At 41.8% G+C, this 13,440-nt stretch overlaps 1 protein-coding gene across 3 annotated transcripts in view; it reads left to right on the top strand.

The window, feature by feature from the left end:
- Positions 1-3,867: 3,867 nt before the first annotated feature.
- The window catches only part of TMEM123 (transmembrane protein 123), a 47,491-nt gene continuing 37,918 nt past the window's right edge, over positions 3,868-13,440 (top strand). For all 3 annotated transcript variants that reach the window (XM_080930243.1, XM_080930245.1, XM_080930244.1), the window contains exon 1: positions 3,868-4,046. In XM_080930243.1, the coding sequence (XP_080786369.1) occupies positions 3,956-4,046 (91 nt within the window). In that variant the 5' untranslated portion in view covers positions 3,868-3,955. The remainder of the gene's footprint in view (positions 4,047-13,440) is intronic.

A 13,440-nucleotide genomic window follows, 5' to 3' on the forward strand; every position in this document is an offset into this window, starting at 1 on the left:
GCAAACCCAGCACCTGTTTCTTTTTTATTAAAAGTTTATTATGGTGAAATTTTAAGCAAGTACAATGGTTTGTCCACACTGTCAACTGGACTTACAGTCACTGAGGGTTACGCCTTTAGACCTCTACTGAGGGTGTGTCCTGAGAGGTTGAAATGCAGAGGAAAGATCATCCTGAAAGTGACTGGCACCATTCTGTGAGCTGAGATCTGGCACTGAATCAAAGTTAAACTGGGAGAGAACGGTGCCACCTTCCCCACCTTCCCCTTTCTGCCTCCTTTTTAAGGACATATTGTGGCCAGCAGCTGCCTCCTGTCAAACTATCCTCCTGTTCCTACTGCCTCCTGTCAAACTATTCTTCCTTCCCCCACATGACGAACCGTACCTCTCAGACTGTGAGCCAAAGTACAGCTCTATTCAGTACATTGCTTTCATTCAGTATTTTGTCATGGTGATAAGACAAGCAAAACAGCAAGTTTTGCTGAGGAAACATGAAATCTTTGTAATGGAATCATCTTAGAGCAATCTCTGCTGTGCTCCTATGTAGAAAACAGTTCACATGTAGTCCTTCATGGGTATCTCATTATTTATCGTTATTTTTATTTTCTTATTTATGACTGTGGGTGGGTGTGCACATGAGGGCTAGAGGACACCTTTGGAGACTTAGTTCTCACCTTCCACATTTTTATGAGGGATGTTGTTAATCATAATCTTGTATGCTTGTACAATTTATTAGAACTGGGAATTTCAGTAAACAAAGATTCACTACTGTGCCTAATATATAATTTGAAAATAAAGTAGCCTCTTTTTTATTTTTAAATAAAACAAATTTACACCGTCACATGCCTATTAAAGCAATAAAATATTCATTTATTAAAAATGTGTCAAGAAATAAAGGATATAAAATCATTTTTGAGAATCTCCCATAATAATACCCTGTTTCTGCATTTATTATGATTAAAATACTAGACTTTAATGGTTATAAAGGTAAATTATAATGTAGGTAATGGAAATGAATTTACTAGGTTATTGTCTTAGGCTTTCGTTGGAGTGAAGAGACCCCATGACTACAACTCTTATAAAGGAAACTATTTAATGGGGGTTGGTTTACGGTTTCAGAGGTTTAGCCCACTATCATCATGGTGGGGAGCATAGCAGTGAGTAGGCAGACACTTGCTGGAGGAACCAAGAGTTCTACATCTTGATCTGCAGGTAGCAGAAAGAAACTGTGAGCCATACTGAGTATAGTTTGAGCATACTAACCTCAAAGCCTGCCTCACTGACACACTTCCTCCAAGGCCACACCTACTCCAACAAAGCACATCTCTTAATAGTGCCAAGCGTTCAAACACATGTGTCTATGGGGGCCATAACTATTCAAACCACCAGTTTCCTTTCTACCTTCTTTAGAATAGAAATCAAGTCACTGTTTATATAGTGTATGTGTGTTTGTGCATGTAGAAGTCTATGTGCACGTGTGTGGAGGCCAGAGGTAAACGTTGGGTAGCTTCCCTATCTCTACTATCTAGTGATTTTGAAAAAATGTTCCATTGAATCATAAATATTCCAACTGTCGAGCCAGCAGCCTGTAGGAGCCACCTGTCTCTGCTTCTAAAACTAGGATTATAGGCATCTAATACATTTTTACATGAATGTTGGGGGTTTGGATTTGGGTCCTCCTGCGTGCATGGTAGACACTTCACTGCGTCTAGCCACCTTCCTAAACCCAATACAGTTTAACCCCCTTCATTGGGTCCATTAGTATCTATCTTGACACTAGACTATAAATACCATAAGATATGGTCCATCATATAGTAAACATTCAGTAAGTAGTCTGTAAGCCATCTCATAAGCAAAAGACTCACAGCATCTGTAGTCAGCTGGGAGGAGGATCAGGGCATAAAGAACTGCCCAGATGGTTGAAGACAGAATGTAAAGGGAGTCTGGAGAGACCAGTGAAAGTTGCACAGTAAGAAAGATCCGTAGACATCCTGCACAAAGAGAATGCCAACCTCTCAACACATGCCATGCACAAAGCAAGTGTCAGCCTCTGTTTAAAGAATGGTATTAATTTGAGGACAGCCTTGCAGTGGGAATGTGTGTGTCATTGCACACTGAGAATATTCATAGAAGAAGGAGTTTCATGTTTTATTTTGTCCATTTTGGAAATTTGTGTTTGTTTGACTGGTTTATTGAGTTAGGTCTGATAGTTCAGGCTGACCTCAAACTTGCTATAAAGCTGACGATGACCTTGAATTCCTAATCTTCCTTCAGCCTCCCAAGTGATGGAGGTGCAGGACTGTGCCTCCATTCCTGGCTGGTTTGGTTGAGACAGGGTTTCACTATAGATTAGCCCAGCCTGGAACTTACTATATAGCTCAAATTGGCCTTTAACTTTCAGCAATCCTCCTGTCTCTGTCTCCTAAATAGTGGGATTATAGGTGTGTGCTACTACACAGCTAGGGAACTATTCAAAGATACAAAGTTAGATTACATCAGTTCTCTTGAAACATTTCTCCTCCACCTGGGAAGTCAAAGGTAACGCCAGCAACTGACTTGGTGTCTGTTGAAGGCCCCTTGGTCTCATAGACTGGATTTTCTTACTGTTTCTTAATGACAGAGGGGGTGAAATTTTTCCTCCGGCCACTTTCATGAAGTACTAATTTCACTTCTGAGAGCTCTGCTCTTCTGGCTCAGTCACTTCTCCAATTAACCACCTCTTTAAATCACCACACTGAGCACTGGGTTTCAACATCTGGAGTCGGGGGCAAGCATTCATTCTGTATACAGAATGTTCCTTCCTATTCTGTGTCTGGAAGCACTTGGCTAGATTCTTCAGAAACAGAACCACCAAATCCTAAACATATTTTTTAAGGCCCGTGGTAGATGCTGGTATAGTCTTGTAAATGTAGGGCAGACAGGCCTAATAAATTCATGATTATCACACATCTATAACAGAAAATCTTTGTAGCAGTCAGAAAAAGTGTTTCTCATAATAAAGTTTTTGGCTTATCTTTGCAGTACCCTGGAGCAGGAGAGAGCTGCGATACTCTGGGTATGCCTTCCATATTAGTTGAGCGATGTGTACTAGCCACATAATTTTAGAGTTCTGAGTGGAGTCAAAATACAGTCTTTGGGAACATTGGTTTTAGAGTTTGTGAGGGATTTTGCCAAAAAACTAGATTACAACAGGCTGTAATTGAGCAGAGTCAGCGAACTCTAGAATAGAGGAACCTAGGCTATAGGTGCTAAATTTCCAACTGGTCTGCAAACGCACTGTTCACTCTACAAGTTTTTTCACAGTTGTGAAAAAAAAAAAGGAGACACAATGGAGTACGAAGATGGTTACTTTGAAACTTGTTTTGAGTCTGACCTGCCTACACTCCTCTGAGAGGCTGCCTCTGCAATCATTCAGCCTGTAACTTCCTCTCTTAATCCTTGCCGCATGCACACCAATCCCTACTCGAAAACTATATAAAGCCTGTCTTCATGACCTCCTGATATGCGACTACCCCTCAAATGGCAGATAGAGCCACAGCGGCGGGGCTCAGACTACGCCAAACCCAAAGCCACGCCCTGATCCGCCTAGGAGAGCCCAGTCTCTGCTTCAGTGTTCAGAGAGCCACGCCCCTCCGGTCCCAGGCTCCCCCCCCATTTGCCCCGCCTCTGTAAGCCACGCCCTCCCCCGGCTCTCTTCTCGGAGCCACGCCCCCTCTTGATTCCGCAGCTCTTCCCTGCCCCGCCTCCTGTGGGCCACGCCCCTCCTGACTTTGCGGACCACGCCCTGGCTCCGCCCCAGACCGCCTGGCCCTTTCCCTATTTGGTCACTAGGGGGGGAGCGGCGGCGGCTGCAGCAGGGGAGCGGTTCGGGCGGAAGGGGACGCAGAGCGGTCGCGTGCGCGGAGGGCGGCTCTGGGCGCCAGGCGTTTGCTGCGGGCGCTCAGGGGCCCTGGAAACAATGGCGCTGTGCGCGCGGGCCGCGCTGCTGCTGGGCGCGCTGCAGGTGCTAGTGCTGCCGGGGGCCGTGGCGAACAGGACCGATGCTCAGGGTAAGTCGGCAGGCGGAGGGGAAGCGCGCTGCGGCGGAGTGCCTCTCCACGTCCGGCGTCCGCGTGGAAAGTTCCACGCGTTTGCGGAAGACTCCGCGGTGAAGGGGGAACTAAGGTTGGGGCGGGTGCCACTTGTAAAGCGAGACTCCGGCTCTCCCCTGCTTAGAGGAGGCCAGCCGGCGTGATGCGCAGAACTTGTTGAGTTTCCCTGGGATGGCTCTTTAGCGAAAACCCAAGTTGGTCCTCAGCCTTTCCCTGGAGTTCTGTGGCTCGTAGCAAGACCTGTAGATTGAAATATGTCCGTTGACTGCCGCAGAAACAGGTCTGATTTTCTTCCTACACAGCTTCCTGCTTCAGGTACTCCCAGATGGTTTAAGTTGGATTCCAGGGCCAGTTTGGCTGGGTGGGAACCTTGGGTGTACACGCCTTGTTCCCCTGCGCAAGTGAGGTTGGGACCACGGCCGCTACTGCTGCGAGTCACCTGCACAGAGCCTCGAGGTCTCTCTGTGGCCCGGAGCCCACGACGTCATCATTAAGGTCATAACAACATGATGTTGACAGCCTTCTGTGTTGGGGATTTTGTTTCCCGTCGAGGCCTTGACCTTTTGAACACTTTGAGTAGAACTCTAACAAAATTCTATTGTCCCTTGTCACCTACTAGAATCCAGTTGCTAGGGAAATAGTACTAGGATAAGAAACTTGAAATGACCAAAAGCTTTGTGATTTTCAGTTCAGTCCATGTTTTGTGTGTTTTGTTTTTGTTTTGGGGTTTGTTTTTGTTTTTGTTTTTTTTCAGTCTCATCTATGGATAACCAGTCGATTTACCTCAGCAGATGATTTGGGCCCAATACCTGCTTTTGTTGGTATAATCTGGGTGAATTAAACAACCCTATTTCTGTTCGTTGTGCTGAATTTCATTGTTTTGTTGAGTCAGAATCACTTGTAACCCTGCAGCCTAAACTGGCTTTGAATGCCTATGTAGCTGAAGATAAACTTGAACTTCTGATATTCCTAACTCTACTTAGGGGATTACAGGACTTCTTCACCTTCATTGGGTATGTTTTATGTTTGCTCTTTTGTCTTGTATCTGTGACAAACTGGAATTGCAGACCTACTTCTGAAATCAATTAAGGAAAGAATGGACCCTGTCTTAGAACAAACAGGAGACTTCGTCCTCCCAGCGGCTTGCCTTGTGTGTACAAGTACATCAGATTTGTTCCTCTCACAAGTCACTGAAGTGGAGTGCCCTTTTTAACTTCTGCCCTCAGAACACATTTTCGCTCTTGCTGTTGCTGTTGTAGCTGTTCGACTTTCTCACTGTGCTCTGTTTATTAGTGTCTCTCTAGAGAGGTTAGTGCTATTTGGAAAACCTGAAATGCTCTGATTCCCTGATTTCATGAACTAATAGAGTAATTGATTCAGTTCTATAGAGATACCTTCAAACTGTGCTAAAAGAAGGTGTTGTTAAGGGGTGTCAGGGTCGGGTCTCTGGCTAATTCAAGCACTTCTTAAGGCCAGCCTGGGCTACATAAAGGAGACAGTATCTCTAAAAATTTTAACAGCAAACCAAAAAAAAAAAAAAAAACAAATAACTGTTGTAGTCTTTGTGTGCAGCATGTAAACAATTAGCATTACAGTACATGGTGATTTTTAAGTGCTCTGAAACAGTTAATATCCAGGTACAGTTTCTGCCATTGTTCCCCACCACCACTATGCTAAACAGAGGTTTGTAAGTCACCCTTAGAAGCCTCACCCACCATCTCCATTTTATAGATGAGAAATCCTAGACATCATGTAGTAAGGTAGCTTAAAGTAAAACAAGTAATACACGTTCGGCTTCAGAGCAGAATCCAAGCTCAACCATTTCACATCACCACCCACATCAGCCGATACTGCTTTCATTCCACAGTATTGTCCAGGGGATAATAGAAAAGAAGAAATGATGCCACGAACTTTTTAAAATACTGTTCTGCTTGGCATGGTGGCACATACCGTTAATCCCAGCACTTCAGAGACAGTGTATGTTGGTCTCTGTGAGTTTCTGGCCACCTTGGTCTACATAATGAGTAGAACTCGACAGCCAGGGCTATAGAGAGATCCTGTCTCAAAGTACCAAAATAATAGAACAGATGATGATGATGACTGCAGGTGTGGTTCGTACCTTTAGGCCTAGCATTTGGGAGGAAGGCTGGGAGGCTATTAGAATTTTTTTAAAACTAGGTTGAAGACTGAAAATTTTTTAAATTGAATATTTTCTGTATTTACATTTCAAATGTTGTCCCCTTTTCTCTCATTCTCATCCCCCCATCCCCCTTCCCTTGCTTCCCTGAAGCTGCTCTGGCTCCCAACTACCCTCTCCACATGAGTGCCTTGGCATTCCCCTAAACTGGGAAAAACGAGCCGTCATGGGACCAAAGTTCTTTCCGCCCATAGATGCCAGACAATGTTATCCTTTGCTACATATGCAACTGGAGCTATGGGTTTCTCCATGTGTGCTCATTTGTTGGTGTTTTAGTCCCTGGGAATTCTGGAAAGTTTGTTAGTTGATATTGTTGTTCTTCACATGAGGTTGCAAACCCTTTCAGCCTCTAAAGTCCTTTCTCTAGCCCCTTCACTGGGTCCCTGTGTTCAGTCCGATGATTAGCTGAAAGCATCCTCAACGATATCTGTATGACTCTGACAGACCCTCTGAGGAGGCATCCATATCTGGCTCCTGCCAGTAAGCACTTCTTGGCATCAGCAATAGTGCTTGGGTTTGGTGGCTGCAAATGGGGTGTAGCCCCAGCTGAGGCAGTCTCTGGATGATCTTTTCTTTAATCCCTGCTCCTCTATTTGTTCCTATATTTCCTCTTGTGAGTGTGTTTTGTTCTTTCTGAGAAGGTTTGAGGCATCCACATTCTGGTCTTCCTTCACTTTGAGCTTTGTAAGGTCTCTGAATTGTTTCTTGGGTATTCAGAGCTTTTGGGGGGCTAGTTAAACTTATCAGTGAGTGCATGCCAAAGTGTGTTCTTTTGTGACTGGGTTACGTCACTCAAGATGATAGCTTCAAGTTCCATCCATTTTCCTAGGAATTTCATAAAGTTACTGTTTCTAATAGTTGAGTAGTTCTCCATTGTGTAAATGTACTACAATTTCTGTATCCATTCCTCTGTTGAAGGACATCTGGGTTCTTTCCAGCTTCTGGCTATTATAAATAAGGCTGCTATAAACATGGTGGAGCATGTGTCCTTATTATATGTTGGAGTATCATTGGTATATGCCCAGAAGTGGATTAGCTGGGTCCTCACGTAGTCCTATGTCCAGTTTACTGAAGAACCTCCAAACTGTTTTCCAGAGTGGTTGTACCAGCTTGAAATCCCACCAACAATAGAGGAGTGTTCCTCTTTCTCCACATCCTAACCAGCATCTGCTGTCACCTGAGTTTTTGATCTTAGCCATTCTGACTGGTGTGAGGTAGAATCTCAGGGTTGTTTTAATTTGCATTTCTCTGATGACTAGGGATGTTGAACATTTCATTAGGTGCTTCTCAGCCATTCAGTATTCCTCAGTTGAGAATTCTTTGTTTAGCTCCGTACCCCATTTTTAATAGAATTATTTAATGTTCTGGAGTCTAACTTCTTGAGTTCTTGTACATATCAGATATTAACCCTCTATTAGATGTAGGATTGGTAAAAATCCTTTCCCAGTCTGTTGGTTGTGTTTTGTCCTAATGACAGTGTCCTTTGCCTTACAGAAACTTTGCAATTTCATGAGGTCACATTTGTTGATTCTTGATCTTAGAGGATAAGCCATTGGGGTTCTGTTCAGGAAAATTTCCCCACTGTCTATGTATTCTAAGCTGTTTCCCTACTTTCTCTTCTATTAGTTTCAGTGGTTTTATGTGGAGGTCTTTGATCCACTTGGACTTGAGCTTTGTACAGAAGATAAGAAAGGATCAATTTGCATTCTTCTGCATACTGACTGCCAATTGAACCAGCACCATTTGTTAAAGATGTCCTTTTTCAATTGAATGTTTTTATAGCCTTTGTCAAAGGTGTGTGGGTTCATTTCTGGGTCTTCAATTCTGTTCCATTCCTACCTTCCTGTCTCTATATCAATACTGTACATGTTTACCATGATTACTCTGTAATACAGCTTGAGGTTGGGGATTGTGATTTCCCCCAGAAGTTCTTTCATTGTTGAGAATAGTTTTTGCTATCCTGGGTTTTTTGTTATTCCAAATGAATTTGCAAATTGCTGTTTCTAACTCTGTAAAGAATTGAGTTGGAATTTTGATGGGGATTGCATTGAATTTGTAGATTGCTTTTGGCAAGATGGCCATTTTTACTATATTAATCCTGCCAATCCATGAGCATGGGAGATCTTTCCATCTTCTGAGATCTTCAATTTCTTTCTTCAGAGACTTGAAGTTCTTGTCTTACAGATCTTTTACTTGCTTTGTAAGAGTCACATCAAGGTATTTTATATTATTTGTGACTATTGTAAAGGGTGTCATTTCCCTAATTTCTTTCTCAGTCTGTTTATCCTTTGAGTAGATGAGGTTACTGATTTGTTTCAGTTAATTTTATATCCAGACACTTTGCTGAAGTTGTTTATCAGGTTTAGGAGTTCTCTGGTGGAATTTTTGGTGTCACTGCAGTATACTATCATATTATCTGCAAATAGTGATATTTTGACTTCTTCCTTTGCTCTGCCTAGGACTTCCAGTACTATATTGAATAGGTAGGGGGAGAGTGGGCAGCCTTGACTAGTCCTTGATTTTATTGGGATTGCTTCAAGTTTCTCACCATTTAGTTTAATGTTGGTTACTGATTTGCTGTGTGTTGCTTTTACTATGTTTAAGTATGGGCCTTCAATTCCTGATCTTTCCAAGACTTTTACCATGAAATGGTGTTGAGCTTTGTCAAATGCTTTCTCAGCATCTAATGAGACTATCGTATGTATGTGTGTGTGTGTGTGTGTGTGTTTCTTTTTGGGTTTGTTTATATACTGAATAACATTGATGGATTTTCGCATATTGCATCCCTGGGATGAAGCCTACTTGATCATGGTGAATGATCATTTTGATGTTGTTCTTGGATTCGGTTTGCAAGAATTTTATTGAGTATTTTTACATCAGTGTTTATGAGGTAAATTGGTCTGAATTTCTATTTCTTTTTTATTTATTTAAGTACACTGTAGCTGTCTTCAGACACACCAGAAGAGAGCAGCAGATCTCATTACAGATGGCTGTGAGCCACCATGTTGTTGCTAGGATTTGTACTTAGAACTTCTGGAAGAGCAATCACTGCTCTTAATCACTGAGCTATCTCTCCAGCCCCTGAGGTTCTGTTTTTTTGTAGGATCTTTATGTGGTTTAGGTATGAGCATAATTGTGGCTTCGAAGAATGAGTTGGGTAGTGTTCCTTTGGTTTCTACTTTGTGAAATAGTTTGGAGAGTATTGGTATTAGGTCTTCTATGAAGGTCTGATAGAATTCTGCACTGAACCCATCTGGTCATGGACTTTTTTTTTTTTTAAGGATTTATTTATGTATTTTATGTGAGTGAGTACACTGTCTTCAGACATACCAGAGGACATCAGATTCCATTACAGATAGTTGTGAGCCACCATGTGGTTGCTGGGATTTGAACTTGGGACCTCTGGAAGAGCAGTCAGTGCTCTTAACCACTGAGCCATCTCTCCAGCCCCCTGGACTTTTTTGGTTGGAAGACTTTTGATGACTGCTTCTATTTCTTTAGGGGTTATAGGATTGTTTAGATGGTTTATCTGATCCTGATTTAACTTTGATACCTGGTATCTGCCTAGAAAATTGTCCATTTCCTCTAGATTTTCCAGTTCTGTTTATTATAGGCTTTTGTAGTAGAATCTGATAATTTCTTGAATTTCCTCAGTTTCTGCTGTTGTGTCTTCCCTTTCATTTCTGATTTTGTTAATTTGGATACTCTCTCTGCGCCCTCTAGTTATTCTGGCTAATGGATTATCAAAATTGTTGATTTTTTTTTTTAAACCAGCTCCTGGTTTTGTTGGTTCTTTGTATAGTTCTTTTTGTTTCTGCTTGGTTGATTTCAGCTCTGAGTTTGATTATTTTCTGCCATCTGCTCTCGGGTGTATCTGCTTCTTTTCGTTCTAGAGCTTTTAATTGTGCTGTCAAGCTGCTAGTGTATGGTCTCTCCAGTTTCTTTTTAGAGGCCCTCAGAGCTATGAGTTTTCCTCTTAGCACTGCTTTCATTGTATCCCATAGGTTTGAGTATATTGTGCCTTCATTTTCTTTAAATTCTAAAAAAAAAATCCTTATTTTCTTTATTTCTTCATCGACAAGTTATTATTGAGTAGAGCGTTGTTCAGCTTCCACGTATATGTGAGCCTTTTGATGTTTTGTTGTTATTGAAGACCACCCTTAATTCATGGTGGTCTGACAGGATGCATGGGATTGTTTCAATCTTCTTTTATCTGTTGAGGCCTGTTTTGTGACTGATTTTATTGTCAATTTTGAAGAAGATACCATGAGGTGCTGAGAAAAAAGTATATATATATTGTTTAGGATGAAATGTTCTATAGATGTCTGTTAAATTCATTTGGTTCATAACTTGTGTTAGTTTCACTGTGTCTCTGTTCAGTTTCTGCTTCCATGATCTGTCCATTGAGGAGAGTGGAGTGTTGAAGTCTCCCACTATTGTTGTGTACAATATGTGCTTAGAGCTTTAGTAAGGTTTCTTTTATGAATCTGGGTGCCCTTATATTTGGAGCATAGATGTTCAGGATTGAGAGTTTATCTTTATAGATTTTTTTCTGTGATGAGTAAAAAGTGTCCTTCCTTATTTTTTCTGATAACTTTTGGTTGAAAATCTATTTTATAAGATATTAGAATAGCTACTCCAGCTTGTTTTCTGGGACCACTTGCCTGGATGGTTTTTTTTTTTTTTTTTTTTTTTTTTTTTTTTTTTTACATTCTTTTACTCTGAGGTAGTAGCTGTCTTTGTTGCTGAGATTAATTTCCTTTATGCAGCAAAAAGTAGGATCCTGTTACAAATCTAGTCTGATAGTCTATGTCTTTTATTGGAGAATTGAGTCCATTGATGTTAAGAGATATTAAAAAATAGTGATTGTGGTTTTCTGTTATTTTTGTTGTTAGAGGTAGAATTATGTTTGTGTGCTTTTTTTCTTTTGTGTTTCTTGCAAGATTATTTTCTTGCTTTTTCTAGGGTGTTGTTTCCCTCCTTGTGTGGGAGTCTCTCATCTGTTATCCTTTGTAGGGATGGATTTGTGGACAGATATTTTGTAAATTTGATTTTGTCCTGGAATATCTTGTTTTCTCCATCTATGGTAATTGGGAGTTTTGCTGGGTTTAGTAGCCTGGGCTGGCATTTGTGTTCTCTTAGGGTCTGTATGACATCTGTCCAGGATCTTCTAGCTTTCATGGTCTCTGTTGAGAAGTTTGGTATAATTCTGATCAGTCTACCTTTTTATGTTATTTGTCCTTTTTCCCTTAATGCTTTTAGAAATCTTTGTTTCGAACATTTGGAGTTTTGACTGTTATGTGTCAGGAGGAATTTCTTTTGTGGTCCAATCTATTTGGAGTCCTGTAAGCTTCTTGTATGTTCATGGTCATCTCTTCCTTTAGGTTAGAAAAGTTTTCTTCTATGATTTTGTTGAAGATATTTACTGGCTCTTTTTGGGAGTCTTTGCTCTCTTCTAAACATATTATCCTTAGGTTTGGTCTTCTCGTTGTGTCCTGAATTTCCTGGATGTTTTGGTTTACAAGCTTTTTGAATTTTGCATTTTCTCTGGTGTGTCAATGACTGGTATGTCTATGGTGTCTTCTGCCCCTGAGATTCTTTCATCTCCTGTATTCTGTTGGTGATGCTTGTGTCTATGACTCCTGAACTCTCTCCTAGGTTTTCTTTCTCTACGGTTTTCTCCTTTTGTGATTTCTTTATTGTTTCTATTTCCAGTTTTATTTCCTTCACCTGTTTAGTTGTGTTTTCCTGTAGCTCTTTAAGTGATTTTTGTGTTTCCTCTTTAAGGGCTTCTACTTGTTTATGTGTGTTTTCCTGGTTCTCCATCATCATCATGAGGTATGATTTTAAGTTCAAATTTTGTTCTGTTGTGTCAAGATATCCACTACTTGCTGTGGTGAGAGAACTGGTTCTGATGTTGCCAGGCTGTCTTGTTTCCTGTTTCTTAGGTTCTTAGGCATGCCTCTTGTCATCTTGTTATCTGTGATGCTGGGTGATCTTTTTGTCTCTGACTGGAACTTGTCTCTCCTGTGGGTCTTTGGGCCTATGGGCTCAGGAGGGAGAGTGCTCCTGGGTGTTCAGCTCTCTGTGGGTAGGCTGTGAGTTCTGATAGAGGTGGACCTGCTCTGGCTCTGGGCACAGTTGGTTCCCAGGCAGCACTGCACTACTTGCACACCGAGAGTCCCTGGTGGTCTTTTCCCGGATAGTCAGTGGAGAGGAAGTGGGGAACTCGCCTGTGATGGAGTCCTCCTGAGCCTCTTCTCAGGGCTCAGCAATCTGTGGGCTTGCCGTAGGTCCTGATGCCTATGTCCCAGCTCTGGCCTTTTTGCTAGCATTTGTTTGTTTTGTTTTGCCGGAAGTGCTGTCTTGGGAGTGACAGTAATCAAGGTTCATGTGGCAGTTCCAGATACACGTTGACCATGCTATGGAGGTGTGCTGGGTATCATAGCAGTGGGACCCATTGCTTGCTGATTGATAGGTTGCACCTTGACACCGGAAGAGGGAGGAATCTGGATGACTTGGTTGAGGAAGGAGCAGCTGATGATGTAACACCAGGAAGATATGGGAGGAGGAACATAGATCTATGCTGGCTTTGCAGTTAATTGACCAATCCATATCCAGACTCACTGAAGAGCTGAGCGTATGGGCTTTAGTTGTGTCACTGTAAAACAATGTTCCTGCCATAAAGTTACCAGGAGGCTATAATGAAGGAAACCTCTGTCCACACGCACTGAATGCTGTTGGCCACAACTTGATACCTGCCAAGTACATCTGCATTGATTGGACCTTTCTGAGTCCTGCTTCACACTGGATGGTCATCCCAATCAGAGGTAGATACGTAAGAAATACATTTCACAGTTACTATTGGTGGCTTTTCTTTGCATTTTAAAGGTTTCTTTTATTTTGAGTCATGGAGATTGTAAGGAGTGAGCCATGTCAGAAACATAAGTAACACCTTTGTGCCTCTTTAAACAGGAAGTGACTCTGAGTAGGGCTCAGCCTGATATCAACAGGGTTGGTCTCTATGACAGAAATCAACAGTAGAATTACTTGAGCTCTCGTCCCTTGTGGGTTGTAGTCTTTATAGAGATTCCAAAATAAACCACTGAAAAGTTGCTTACCTGAAGCACAGGAGTCTCTTAGTTCCCCTGATCT

This window comes from Micromys minutus (assembly GCF_963924665.1).
Source record: "Micromys minutus genome assembly, chromosome: 16".
NCBI lineage: Eukaryota > Metazoa > Chordata > Mammalia > Rodentia > Muridae > Micromys > Micromys minutus.